At 40.9% G+C, this 15,209-nt stretch overlaps 1 protein-coding gene across 1 annotated transcript in view; it reads left to right on the top strand.

Moving 5' to 3' along the window:
- anos1b (anosmin 1b) overlaps positions 1-15,209 on the top strand; it is a 51,499-nt gene that overhangs the window by 34,550 nt on the left and 1,740 nt on the right. Inside the window, exons 6-13 of the mRNA XM_050054859.1 lie at positions 1,292-1,421; positions 6,473-6,566; positions 7,131-7,368; positions 10,794-10,932; positions 12,373-12,606; positions 13,273-13,367; positions 14,175-14,337; positions 14,745-14,977. Coding sequence (XP_049910816.1) covers positions 1,292-1,421; positions 6,473-6,566; positions 7,131-7,368; positions 10,794-10,932; positions 12,373-12,606; positions 13,273-13,367; positions 14,175-14,337; positions 14,745-14,977 — 1,326 coding nt within the window. The remainder of the gene's footprint in view (positions 1-1,291; positions 1,422-6,472; positions 6,567-7,130; positions 7,369-10,793; positions 10,933-12,372; positions 12,607-13,272; positions 13,368-14,174; positions 14,338-14,744; positions 14,978-15,209) is intronic.

Below are 15,209 nucleotides of genomic sequence, written 5' to 3'. Positions count from 1 at the left end.
AAAAGTACACAGGGCTCCGTCATGTTTTTGAAAGAAGATATAGTATGGATTTGTGAGAGATGACGTGTGCTCAAAGTGGGCTTGAGATGAAGTGTACTGTTTCTATTTGCGATTAAGGAAATCAAAATAACAGTGATTTCAGTATCAAAAACTTGTAGGACAAGCATGTCTAAAGTCCGGCCCTGGGGCCAAATTTAAATGGCCCGCAGCTTGTCTTTCAAATTATACTATATGTGGTCAGCCTACTCAATCAAGCAAAATGACTTTGCATTTCTCCATTCACCTCACGATGTCAGGACTGTCAGACAGTTTCTAGACATGCACCAAATAGGAGCTACACAGGCGGAACTAATATGTTTCCATAAACAGATGGTAAACAAGCAGGCGAACGGTTGCCTAACAGCAGATATTTATTGCTAGGTAGCAGACATGGCCACAGCAAAAAAGAATTAAGTCAAAGGCGAGGGCCGCAGCTTCCGGAAGCGTTAAAATCTGGACATTAGATGAGATGATTGATAACACTTTCATGTCTGTAGGCCAGTTATGAAGCTATCTTCAGCAGCTGGTTGGCTTAGCACAAAGACTGGAAACACTGGGAAACAGAAAGCATGGCTCTGTCCAAAGGAGACAAACTCCACCTCCCAGCACCTCTTAAATTGTAATTAACACATTATATCTCATTTCCTTAATCTGTGAAAATGTAACAGCAACACATGCGCTTATGTGCCACACTATTTCCTGGCAGGATACAGTCACTTCCAAAGCTAGCTGTTTCAGGCTTTATGCTAAGCTAATTAGCTGCTGGCTGTAACCAGGACCGATATGGACAGACGTGAGAGGAAATGAGAGGAGTATTGATCTCTATCCTAAGAAAAAACAATACTTTTTTTAATCAAGATTTAAGTGTCTGTAGTCTGCTTAGTCACCTAAGTAACAATATTTTCTGTATCTTAGCCTCAAAGATATTATATTATAAGAACAAGTGTCTATTTGTTTTGAAAATAAAAAACGGTTATTACGCCGGGCTGAAAACAAAGTGTTATGCTTCCCTCTCTGGTTGTAATTTTCAAGCCTGTTTCACCTCTGACCACACTGAGCATCACTGATAGGTGTGATGTCACAGTGCCCTGACGTACACATGTACATCACTGAAGCAGCGTAAGATGTTAAACCTCTAGAGGTTAGCGAAAACAAGATTTACAAGTGATGTTAAGTCTTTAAATCTGTCATAAATCATCTTTGTCTGCCACTCACTTGGTCACTGCTATATGTAATGTGTTTGTATTTTTAGACCCTTTCTGAAGATGTGGTTCTGTCAGACTTGAGACCTCAGCGCTGGTACCAGTTCAGAGTAGCAGCCATCAACAGCCACGGCAGCAGAGGCTTCACCACACCCAGCAAACACTACATCTCCAGTAAAGGTAATACACACACAGTCTAAACACATACTTTTTGTAACAGTCTGGCTCTACATCCAAATGCCTTCAGACATTTCTGTGCTCAGTGATTAAGATGATTTTGTCGTCTGGGTTTTTGGTTTCCTAGTTGTTAGAGATAAAACAGGTTGCAGGTCATAGTGTTGTGTACCTACATTTGTATTCATGTAAGAGCGGTTTAATGTTTGTTAGTTTATTAAATAAAAAGAGTGTGTTTTCTAGGGTTTTTGAGTTCTTGTGCAGACTTTCCATCCTTTGCCCATCCACACACCTGCTCTGAATCAGCCTCATTAGTCTTCCCTGCTCCCTGAGTTTCTCCCAGCCAATCAACTCCCTGTCTGCTGCCTAATCACCTGATTCCCCTCACCTTAGCTTCTCTGTCCTTCTCTCCACCTGCACTTCATCCCCTTGACAGATTAGTTTGTATTTAAGGTCTCAATCCATTGCAAGTCAGAAGTTAATAAATGGAAGTTAGAATTCACAACTTCCAATCTAAATTCATCCCAGTTTTCTGCAGAAAATTGACATTTTTATGGCAGCTTTATGAACTTCACAATAATCTACAGAAGTTCCACATCAATCACCACAGCAGAATTAGCAAAGAGAAACAGTGTATAGAAGAAGTTAAATGTCTTGCTCTGCGTTGCTCATAAAAGAATGTACAACAGCTCAAAATTGTGTAGGGGTGCCGAGCATAATAAAGACTTCCATCAAGTGCAAATCACCAGAATGGAAATGGTGGCTACAGCGCTGTTACAGCACGAACACTACATAAAAACGTAGTAAAGTAACAGCTGATGAAAAGGTTATTCTGCTGATGGCTCACTGTGTGCACTGCCAAGTTGCTGTGACATCAGGTTTGTTTATGTCCATGTTTATGAGCTCGAACTTGGTGGATCTTATTCGTGCTTCCGACTTGAAAGTCAGACTTTAATGACTGTTCCTTTGCACCATTTTGTGTCAGAGGTCATTTCCTCTAAGTTCTGAGTAAAATGGATTGCAAGGCAAGTCCTGCTTTTTAGTTTCGTCTTTGTTTGATCCTTGGTTTTGTTCTGGTATGATCAGTTCTGTCTTGCCTGCACAAACCGTGTATAGAAGTTATTTCCTAAAGTTCTTGATGCTTGCAGTCTCCTTCGTTTCGGTCCACCTGCTCCACTCTTTATGACACTCCCATTTCCTTTAGAGAGCTGTTATGAGAGTCCCACAGAGAGTGATGATTCCTTCCGCATATTCCATAACCTATCTGTTGAATCTTGATACTCTGTCATGAGACAATGACCAGATTCTGGCGTTCCGTTTGTGTCATTTTATGAGAGATATTGCACCTCTCTGAGGAAAAGTCAGAAAGCTCAGGAACATTTTCCGTCCTCTCCTTCCCTGTTCTTTCTCTCTTTCACTCAAGAGTTGATGGATAAGGTACACGCAGCAGGAAAACTATCAGGCAGTCCATAAAACATAGACAGGAAAGACACAACTGCACGTACACATATCCACACATACATATACCGTATGCTCGTTCAGTTGGTTTAGCGCCAAATCCCTGTTGTGGGTCAGTGAGACAGGGTGAAAGTTAGAGTAAGACAGTCTGTCTCTCTCTCTCACACACACACACACACACACACACTGTAGGAGGTCCTAGCTCTAATGCTTAGCAGACTTAGGTCATATTGGTGTTGCGCCAGAATTGGCTAGTGATATGAATCCCCTGCCAGGATTGGCTAGAGCGTGTTTGTATGTGAATAATGACTTCAGATTGGATCAAGCTTTGGAAAAAGGTTCTTTATCAGTTGAGCACTTATGAGGGATTATGAAGAGGTGTCTGAGATAGCATTTTCCACCGCCCTCAACAAAACACCAAAGAGTAGAATTCCTCTTGTAATAAAGTTTAGAGAATATACAACCTGTGCCATGGTACACTGAAACTTCTCTGGCAGCTCCTCGTGGCCCATCAGTGTAGCAAAGGAATAGTTAATATGACATTTGGGAAATACTCTTATTGCTTTCTTGCTCAGAGTTAGATGAGAGGATTCTCATGTCAGTCCATTATATATATTATATATAATATACATCATATATAAAGCTGGAATTATACTTCTCTGGGCTGTAAGTAAGCCAACATGTGTGTGGGTTTTTTATTTTATTTTTTTAAATTGTACAGATCAAGGATTAAGGATGTAACGTATGTGTCCATTTGGAAGCAGTGTCATGTTTAACAAACCACAACATAAAGAGAACATGAAAGGAATCAGAAAGCAATTTCAACCCAGGGACAGTGCATACAACTCAACTGTACATTCTTGAAACAAACATGAATTGGATTTATCAACGTAAGTGGACGGCACAATGACAAGATAAGCCATGATACTGAGAGGAATTTATTTCCCTGTGGCAGTGGCAGTAATATTACTACGGTGACATGTACGCTCTCAACACTACGCCTTATTGAGATTTGGTTGCTAACTTTAGCCTCAATTCCAAAGAAAAAAAGTCAATTACCACACGCACTTATCGCCTCTGCGTTGTCACATAGACCTTTCTCAAGGCATATCAACAATCATTAACTGTCACAGTGCTTGCAGCCCATAATTGCATGATAGTCCACAGTTATGTTGGTGGTGTGTTCATGATCACACACAAAAACCCACCCACCCGGGGTGCCTCAGTAGCTCACATGGTAGAGCTTACATCAGCCCTTAGTAGCATTGGGGGGTTTGGCCCTGCATTCATCTGGTGTCGGAATAATCAGAAAAAATGACTTTCACATGAACACCCTCTCAAGTCGTTGAAAACAACTCAAAAGAAAGAAAAGAAGGCAAAGAAATTGGTACCCGAGTTGCTGAGTTGATGTCACATATGCAGAAACGTGACGTATTAAAGTAAATATTTGGCTGATGGTAATAAACTTTTTATTGTTTCACATATTGTATGTCAATTTTTTGCTCACATGTAATTTTTAATATGATATTTGGTTGTAACAGATAGTTGCTATCCATATAAAGTGGCCTAGATTAGTTAGAAAAGTTATCAGCATTAGTCAGGTAAAGCAGTATTTTAGTAGTTTTACTGGTTGTACTGGTGCAGCAACAAGTCTGGGAGAAAATCACTTTATAATACAAAGCACATCATCCTTGTAACATCCGTGTTCATTCCACATCACCACTTAAAGCTCATGAACACACCAAAGTCAGAAGCACAGCTTTCCAACTTGAAAAATGGGACCATCAGGAGCACGTGAATGCAGCATGATTCCAAACCATAGCCATTTGCCGCATGTCAATTCTCCTCTTCCTCCCCCCTTTTCCTATCTATCTGTACAATCGATTAAAGTAAAAAAAAGCCAAAGACTCTTTAAAAAAAAGAAACACTAAAGATTTACTCAACTATCAGAACATTCAACATCCATAGGTTGATGCACATTTTAAATCCTTCTGACATAAACCAAGTGAACAGTATATGAAGTGCCTGTCTTATAGCTTTAGATTCATCCATGTAAATATACAAAATATATATAAACACCAAAACACATGTTCGGTTTGCTGGCTTTAGCTTACGTACAAGTTAGAAATGAGAGTAGTCTTGATCTTCTCACATAACTTTGTGTAAGAAAACAAGTAAGGTTATATCCCAAAATATTGAATCATTACTTTATGAGAAGGGTGTGTGTGTGTGTGTGTGTGTGTGTGCGCACACGCCCTCTAATGCGTATGTATTTTGAGGGCCAGGGTTAGAGGTTAAAGATACACACTTAAACATCCGAAGGAGTCAGAGTCTTGTGTTTCCACTTCATTAGTCTGATTAGTCAGGGGCTGGAGGTCAGAGGTCACAATTCAGGAAGCTGGCAGATGTCAGGATGGTTGGAGTTCCTCCACTATGACCTGATGCAAACCAGAGAGAGAATCTGAATCTGAAAATCCCCTTTCCTGTTCATTCAGATATAAGAGTTGTGAAGTACCCGCCAGCGGTAATTACGAGGGAATGTCTGGATCAGAGAACTCATCTTGATGTCTTCATCTTGTGAAACAATGGACTTAAATCCACTGATTGAGAAAGACACACACAGTGAAAAGGCCTCGATGTGTTTTGGTCCTGATCTAGAAATTACTGCTGGCACTGAGAGACACCCTGCTCATTCCAAAGAAAAACCACACACACATGCACACACACAGGCCAGGTCTTGCGGGCCTTATAAGCTGCCCTAACTTTGATCTCTTCATCTGGGTCAGCCAAGCACAGCCCGGGGCCTGTGGGAGGCCTGCCATGGGGGATGTAGTTCTACTCCGATACATTTTGTAGTTTTAATCAAATACAGGATTGGGGTTTGAGTTTCTAATGAGACACAGAGCCAGTGTTGAAAGAGCAGCAACCTCAGGATTTAATCTTGGACGCAAACAGTGACTAGTGGTGGTCGCCTTTGGTCTGTGTTGTGGCAGCTACTGAAAAGAGAGGCTTCAGGCTTCTCCAGTATCGCTCACCTTTGATGCTGTTAATCTAATTGGCTTTGTAGAGTTGAATGAGACCAAGAGGAAATTAGCCTTTCCCCCCCAAGATGGCTTCTTTATTTTGCTCCACTGCAACATATTAAACATCAAGTTATAAGACAACTCAGTCAAGCTGGTAAACAGCCTCTGCTTAGTGGGAATCACAGTCTGAACCCCAATTAGTCTACACTAAGTCTCCCTATAGATCTAATGCCTCCTTGCCATTGGGGCAGTAGATGACCAACAATGGGCCATTAGAAACAGTCGGAGGAGATGTGTCCAGGGTGTAGTTGTAGTTGATTTACTCACTACAGTCTCTTTGACCAATGCCCTCTGTCTACCTGCCAAAAACTACATAAAAGAAGCTCTGAATTAGAGTCACTTTCTTTTATTAACAAGAAGCAGTGAGTGATTTTCAGACTGTTTTTGCCCCAGCGTTTTCCGCTGAGGTACAGGTACTACCCAGGGCTGAGAAAAGCACCTTCACCTATTATTTCAATGATCATTTCTGCCATTTCTCTCTTGACAGTATTTCTCTCTGACCATCTCTCTCTGCAGACCCCTCACCTCCAGAACCTCCAGTGAATGTCAGAGTGATCAACCAGACTCTAGACTGGACGGGTTCACAACCGGGGACTCAGCTCACAGAGAGGTATTATCTCAATCAATAAGATATGATCAGGTAGATTGCCATCTTTACTGTTTTCCTTGATGGGTTAGTTGCTATGCTTCCTTTCAGGACTGCAGGCTGCAGTTGTGGGCAATCGGTCATAAAATGTGGTCAAGGGGATGGTCAGTGGCTGTCTGATGGCGTGGCTGCATGCAAATTACAGTTCATCTGTCTTCCAATCATAAATTGTCTTTTCTGTTTGGGTGCTGGACTGCTAAACAAGGTCATATGAAGTTCAGACTGTCTTGGATCAGTAGCAATATTCCAATAAAACATTTAATAACAGAGATGGGGACTTAAATTGTAGCTTCTTTTCAACATGTCTGACTGCACATACATAAATAAATGACAGATAGGAAACCCAACATCGAAAGCAGTTAACAAACAAGTATTCCATCTGTTATACTGCCACTCAGTGCAACTTGCTCAAAAACATTTACGTCTAGACTTATCTCATAAGGAAGTACTTCTCTTTCTGTTTTATTACCACAAATTAGTTTACATCCACGCTGCGATGTTGTTTGACTTGCTGCTGTCTCTCCTCAGGTCGAGGGGAAGTGGGCTCACAGTGGCGATCTTATTAAGCTGGGAGCCCCCCAGAGAGGGAGACCTGCCTATCCACAACTACAGAGTCACCTGGATGTCTCGACATGCACACACAGCACACAAACACACGCTGCACGCACACACACATACAATGCACAATAACATGCACACACGTCCTGCACACTCGCGCACAACAGAGCAGGGCAAAAAGGAGAGCAACAGCAGAGTGACTCACGGGGTAAGGAAACATGTTTTTTATTTAATTGTACTAAATTAAAGAATACAGTGATAAACTATTATTTTCGCTTTACTGTGTAATCCACGCCCAACATTATAATTGATTATATAGTACATAATATCCCATTCAAAACTGAATTTTAATGCAGACTTTGTATATTTTCGAAAGGCTTACACACATATACAAGTATTTATTCCTCTATACTTCTAGGGACCCACAAATTTGCTTACCCCAGCCATTTAACCTTAAAGGAACTGTTCAACATTCTGGGAAATAAGCTTTTTCGCCTCAGCCAGCAGACAGCTAGTTTGTCTTAAAGACTCAAATCAGGTGGAAATGTGCCTGGCTTCATCCTCAGGTTAAAAAAAATCTGTCTACCAGCACCTCTAAAGATTTTTTTAGTTATATGTCATTTTTAAATCTGCAAAAAAAAAAAAGTTAAGTCATCGTTTTATGGTGGGTTATGTGCTGGACTATTTCTTGGCCAGGAGTAGTGACTTTGTCTCCACTGGGACCCTGACAACTTCATGGTGACAATAAGACTTCGGGCCAAGAAAAGAGATCTTCTTGTCTAATTTTTGACAAGTGAATAATGTTAAGCAAAAAGTTGGACTATTTCTTTAACCCTGAATCCAAGTTTTAACCCTGAAACAGCCCTTGGAAGTGAGTACCAGGCAAAGTGTCACCACTTTTGAAACAGACATTTCATGCACACATACACACATGCACCTGAGAGATTTTACTGGGTCTGTAAACCCTTGCCCCCACTACCCCCCAAACACACACACACACACACACACACACACACACACACACACATACACGTGCATACGCATTCCTTGTTGTATCCTGGTTGTGATTAGTGCAGTGATTTTACAGGCCTCTGCAGAGTGAAAAGAGAGCAGGTTCTGTAAACAGCTTCTGTATGCAAGTGGTGGTGCAACTTGGAATAACTCATTCAATATGATTATGGCTGCTTGTATGTTGTGTGTGTTTGAGGTGCAGCACTGCACAGGTAATCGGGAAACGACGTGCACCACAGGAACAGATGTTACTCAAGTTTAAAACTCTTGAATATTAGACATTACATGATTACGTGATTAACTAGCATTAAAGAATATCCTGCTGGGCCACCTGCATTCAGTGAAAAAAAGCCTACAAGTGGGAATTAGATGGAGACATAGTAGAACTAGTCAGTCATCTCAATTAAGCACGTTGATGTATATTATCAGCAGAAACTAGGTGCATAATTGTTGAATTTGCAAACTTGAAACTTACAAGCCACCAATGTTTATTTAACTTTTTAAAGATAATTTAGGTTGTGTACATGTGTTTTTAAGATGTTGCATGCTCACATATGTAAGGAAATAATTTTGACATGTGCTCTACTTTAAGACATGGTTTCAACTTACTTGGCACACTTTTCCCTTTACGTCTGCAGACATTTTGTGCATATGTGCCTGTGGATCTGAAAATGCAATATTGTCCTCAGACAGACGTACCATTATCTTCACGGGACATAACTTTGTTAGAGTGCTACGACAACATGCAAGTCTGGCTTCACAGCGGTGAAATAACATGACAACTTGGCCATGTAGATTGACTGACAATAAGGAGAAGTGGCTGTCCTGCATTTGGATAACAGGTTTAACTCACGTCAAAGCATCTGGGAATGTAGCTACAACATGCCAGTCATTACACCACGAGGGGCATTAGTGAGTGATTGTTCAGTTATCATAGAAGTAAAGTGCATTATATGACATTCATTCATTACTGTAGCTTTCAGCACAGCATATAAATCCTCATAACAGGCGTTTTACAAAGAGAATGCTGGGATGTAAAGTTACTTTACAGAGTAATGAAGTGAATCATTACTGTCATCTTTCTCAGTTCAAAGAGTAACTTCTAACTTCTTAAGAAATACAACAGGCTTTCTTTTGAAATTATATTTAATGCAGCAATAACAGTCAAAAGGGTGGATTTTACTATTATGATTATAGGTGTGATGATGATGTAACATGTTCACGATGCAACTGAGGCCAGTCAGCAGCGCCAAAGTACCCATAATCACAGTAGACAACATAGATATTACAGCTTTGACGCAACACTTATGATTGCCTGTATACTGACTGAACATTCCCTTTTTTCCTTCATTAGTGAAGAGAACTCTTTGCACAGGATCCTTCAGCTTCAGAACCACTTTAATGTTCATCTCTAACGTGACTGCTCACTTTAAGAGAAGAGACAAAATAATTAAAAACATAAACATCAGAGTTTGGATGTTTTTTTAATGCAAGTGCACTCATATGGACCTAGCTATCCTAAGTAGTGATGGCGATCCCAGACTGAGCCTGGTGGAGCCATTTATCTCTAGTCTGGTCCTCTGTTCTGCTTGGCTGGGAAGCCTGGAATTTAAATGAGGCCCCCTAACTAGTGTTTCCTATTTGCAGCTGCATCTAGACACACACAGAGACAGCAGCATCACAACAGGTAGGCCGGGTCGAGAACAACATGTCTGTGGTGTTTCTATGGAATGGTGTAAAGTAGTTTTCATATCACGGAAAGCATTTATATTTTATTGCTCTCCATTAGCGCATGATGATACATTCCCTAGATGTGGATAAAACATAAATCCTGTCAGTCAGGAATTTATGCAGGACTGGAGGGATTTAGCATTAAACCTAAAGTAAAAAGGGGAAATTGGAGGAAGTATTCAAACATGGAAAACCTCTGCTGATTCAGTGCTTTTAAATATACATCAGCCTCTTACATATAATGTTCACTGACATTATGCACCAAAATAGAAATCCAGGCTTTCCTCGCTCAGTCTGTTTCACAAATATACACACACAGACACACACACACACACACACACACACACACCTACAGCTGTACAGGCCATATGTTTTGTCTATCTCGAGTGTAATGGAAATACTTCAACCCCATTTTGTCTGCAGGTCACCAAGAAACTGCTTTTAACTTGCTTTTGTCTCATTTTGTCTTAAGTGTATGCACATACAGAGCCACACACACGCACACACACACACACACTTGTTATCATCCAAGCATCTCTTTGTTGTGACTAGCTCAGATCCATGCAGACAGACAGACTTGATTGACTAAGAGCCTGTTAATGAGCTGTCAGTCAAACAGCAGGCTAATGCAGAACATGTCTGGACTGTCAGTCACAAAGCGGGGCACATGCAGCACTCAGAGTGAAGATTATGATGACAGTAAGGCTGATGAAGATGGTAGCAGTAACTGTGCTGAGTATGGTGGCAATCCTGAGCTGGTGTTTGAATTTAAAGATGCAAGTTCATCTGAGATATTTATCTTTCAAGTGAAAGTAGCCAAGAGTCAGCAGCATTCCCAAAGGCTAAAAAACACTTCTGTTTCCATGTTCCCTTTCTTTAATGGTGTAATAGGCGCAGTGTGAGCTGTGGCTGCAGGGTCTGCTGCCTGCTACTTCCTACTTCCTGTCTGTCCAGACGGTTGCCTACTGGGGTCAGAAGAGGCTGAAAAGTCCCAGAGCCCAAATTGTCTTCACCACAGTAACTCATGGAGGTAAACAAACAAAGCATATTCCTTAGTGTATATGTTTACCACTGTATCCTAACAGAAAAAATAAGAAGAAAATAAGAAAATACAGGCAGAGGGCAGAATCTCTGCAGAAAAATACAACACCACACACTTCTAGTGGGTCATAAGTGATGATTGAGAGGGATTTTTTCGTTTAGAAATATCCTGCATAGTTTATCTTAAAGGATGAATTACTTTTGATTAAGAATTTGCAGCTTGATACTACACACCCTGAACCCATTGTTTTTACTATTGCCTCTCTCAGCAGTTTCAATGAGCATCCTGTCTTTGAATAAATAATTAGAGCCAGGTATAAAGTCACTTAGAAATGTATAACTTTTAGGAAGGCACCAAAACTCCAGTAGGATTTTTTACAGTTCTGTCTTGGAAGAATAAACAGTACAAGGCTATAAATAAAGCTAAGAGTTGCCCAGTAGACGGAGGTTTCTTGCCCAAGTAGTTTAAACTGTAGCTTTACTGTTTGTGTTGCTGTGATTCAACAATAAAGCCACCTAAGGACTCCCTTAGCAACAATACCCCAAATAGAGACTCAAGTTTGAACATTTCGTGAACTTGTCATGCCACTAGAGTCCACAGCACCCGTTTGTTAACAGGGCCATACATTATTGAGTTAATGATTTTAGCTGTTTGTGCAGAGCTGCTGCATTTGCCTCCTGTCAGCATATTTAGTCTCCCTACAGCTGCACTGTTTAAACATTCACATACAGTGGAAAGTGGTAATGTTAATGGTCGTCCAGGCAACAGAGGTATTTATAGGTGACCTTTCGGTCAGCCCAGCAGAGGATTATAGCCAGCTGCAGCTCAATTATCAAACCATATACTAACAATTTCATATGGAACATATTGCCATTTATAATTTAGCTGTATTAATATTTGACAGAGTCTGTGTATTGGCCTGGTTTCCCTCAATGCTAATGAGGGTCAGTTAGGCCAGATAAAGCCAATTAGTGTTTCTGAGTGAAAGAAATTAACGGGAAAGCTAGCTACCAGCTGCACTCTCATTGCCGGTTTATGATATTCCTGGCACAAAATATAAATTCCATATGCTGTATAACAGGCTTCATACATCCTGTCGTTCATATGATGTGTTTTTGGGATGTTGCCAGTTATGGATATTCAGCACAGCTTCTATATAAATAATGCTTACTGTAGAGTGGTTAAGAAACTGCATCTTTATTTCACACATGTGAATATCACTCCTGCAACCAAAGTTTGTTTTTCTCACCTCGTAAAAGGTCATTTTATTGTGAAAATATGCGAGAACTGCTCATTATTTATGAGGCTGATTGTCAAAGTATTTTTACCTTTTTACTGCCCTGTTTGTTTTCACTGGAGAGACATGCCATCAAATCAGCCAACGTTTGAGATTGTAACACTTATTATTTCTCCTCTCCTCCACCAAAGGCGAAGACTTCTCCAATGAGCTCCCCTCCTCTTCTTCCTCATCATCTCTTCCCTCCTCTCCTTCCCTCTCATCCTCCTCTCCTTCCTCCCCTGACCTCCCCCTCTCCTCCTCTCTGCCTCAGCCTGAATCCCCCCTTAACCCCGTTGTCCCTGGCAACCTGCGCCTGGAGGTCGCCGCTCCTCATTACCATAACAACCAGCTGCAGGTCAAGGTGTTCTGGAAGTGGCCTCATGGTGAGATGATTTTGAAACACTGAACAACTCAATAGTAAAAAAGAAAAGACTGTGGAAAACAAAAAAACGATGCAAAACAATTTCAGTGTGGCTAACGTTATCTTGAAAGTCCTCTCTTTCCTCCAGTAACAGTTTGGTCATCTAGATTCACAAAAATATCAACACATATCTCAATAAATTGCATGGTTGTCACTAGGAAGCTACTTATCCTACTACACACAAATAACCCTCACTCCAAGTTGTTTAGCTGGGGATAATTGTTGGATTATCGTTGCATTCAGAACTGCAATCAAACGTCTGCATCATGTGTCCACTTATACTGTCTGGTTACTAAAAATGAATCCATCATTTTTTTCAATGACCATCGTACTAAATGTCAATATACTGTATATACTGATGCTTGAGATCCATTAGCATTTGCATTAAAATAATGACCTTCAGAGAGAGAGAACTCTGACAAACCTCTCTGATCGTCAGTAAAAAATAAGGAAACATTAAACTTTACCAGAAGATGGAAAGGGGAGAGAATGTAAAACAGAAATATAGAAAAAAGAAGAAAATTTATCAGTGTGCATCATGGCATCAGTCTAATTCATGAGAACAAACACAAGATAAACACAAACACATGCTCACTTATGTAGTGTCTGTCTCTCTTTTGTTTAACAGGCAGGCAGAGACACCCTGGTCCCTACATTTTGCGGTGGCACCCACATACCTGCAGTACCAATGTTACAGGCACAGAGAGAGCAGCAACTGTGCAGGTATAACTACCCTGTGATTGTGAAGTTTTGTATTGGTGTCTTGTTTCTACGTGGGCATTGTCGGTCTGTCTTTTTGTGTGTATCAGAGATCAGATTTCATCACCATTACTCAGATCAGTGTGGAATTCTCCCATCTTCTGTCAGTGTGCAACTTTTTGTCTCTCTGCCATCATCTTGCTCTGTCTCTGCCTGACATCACTTTTACCATAACTCTGTCAAACCCTTGGCTAAAACATCATGTATTTAAATATGAAATAATGAAATAAAGTAAGAGAGTGATCTAGGGGAAAGTGATTTGCAGAATCATCTCAGTAATTTTAATTTTAAAAGATAAACTGGTATTGAATGAATACAGCGCCCGTGATATCTGCCCAAAGCACTTGATCTGAAGGAAACTGGACTCACCACCAACATTAGATCTTCACCCACTGGTGACCCGGTGTTAACCTCTCGTCTAAAATGATCACAGACTCAGTGGGCTGATAAATATCAAAGTGCTGTGTGCAATTTGCTGAGGTCATAGAGCATGATTTCTCTTCATTGAAGTTCAGCCTTTTTTTAAACAGTTATTCCATTCCTCATCATTTGAAGCTGCCAGCCTGCAAAGCTGCCAAGCACCACTTCAAACTGTGCTGTTTATTTTAACATGGAGCTAACACGCTGCTTATATGAGACAGGTTCCCAAACAAAAATAGAGGTAATATGTATATTTTAAGGAACCTGATAATATGTCAGTTTTTAACAACCAGCTGTGCACAGTTTAAACATTCTTTTTATCCATAATTTGACTTAATTCTCTTTCTCCAGGGCACCCATCACACTATCACAGGTCTGCTGTTTGCCTGTAAGTACCAGGTCGCTGTGGCGATGAAGGCTGACCCGGGGTCAGAGGCTGTTGCCTGGGTTACGACTCCGGCTTGCTCTGCCATCAGGGTCAGAGGAGGCAAAGCTTTGCCCTGCAACACTGAGGGTAAGAGTAACGAAAGACACACCTACACACACACACACACACACACACACACACACACACACGTGTAAATGCAGTATTCCATTTATTCTTATTAATCCTGTGAAATGCCTACATAAAAGATGCTCTGGAAAGTGGGTTGTTTTCTTGTTTTCTTTTGGGAACATTAACCCCAAAAAGATACTACAAACACTAGGACACTTGCACATACACTGAAACATATATTATCACAAGACTCCAGTAATCTAACCTAACAACCTTTTTATATGCACACAGTTAGCAAGTTAAATACACTTCAGATAACTGCCAATATGATCGGACTCCAATCAAACTCTGGTCAATTGTTGAAGACTTAAGTAAGTGTTTTGTCACAAGTGTAGAAAATGTTTTGTGTGTTTTGTTTGTGTCAGAGCGCCTCCTTCCAGGCAGAAAGGTGGTACTGCGTCCAGAACGACTGACCGCAGACTTTCAGCAAGTCAACAGCACCCTGCTCACAACGATCCGCTGGAGGATGTCCCAGCATGCACTGGACCCGGCTGCTGTGGAGGGGTTCCAGTTCACCTGGACGCTGCAGTCAGGGGTTACCACGGCAACAGAGGGGCAGGAAGACACACTTATCTCCCAGACGCAGACAATCGCACCGGTGAGACACAAAGAGAGGTCAAGAGTGAGGGTGTTTGTGGAGAAAAATGCCTCCGAAATTTGAGAGGGCTTTGTGTGTGTGTGTGAGTGTGTGTGTGTGTGTGTGTGTTTTCAGTGGGGATGGTGACTCACTTCTTTTTATATCAAGTTCCCTTTTTCTTTCCCTTTAATTTACACTTTAACGAGGCAGTGTCAGCAGTCAAATAATTAAAACAGAAGCTTATCATTAAAAG

The sequence above is a fragment of the Epinephelus moara genome, chromosome 10 (assembly GCF_006386435.1).
Source record: "Epinephelus moara isolate mb chromosome 10, YSFRI_EMoa_1.0, whole genome shotgun sequence".
NCBI lineage: Eukaryota > Metazoa > Chordata > Actinopteri > Perciformes > Serranidae > Epinephelus > Epinephelus moara.
Note: the sequence above shows the minus strand (reverse complement) of the source record. Positions and strands in the feature narration are given on the sequence as shown.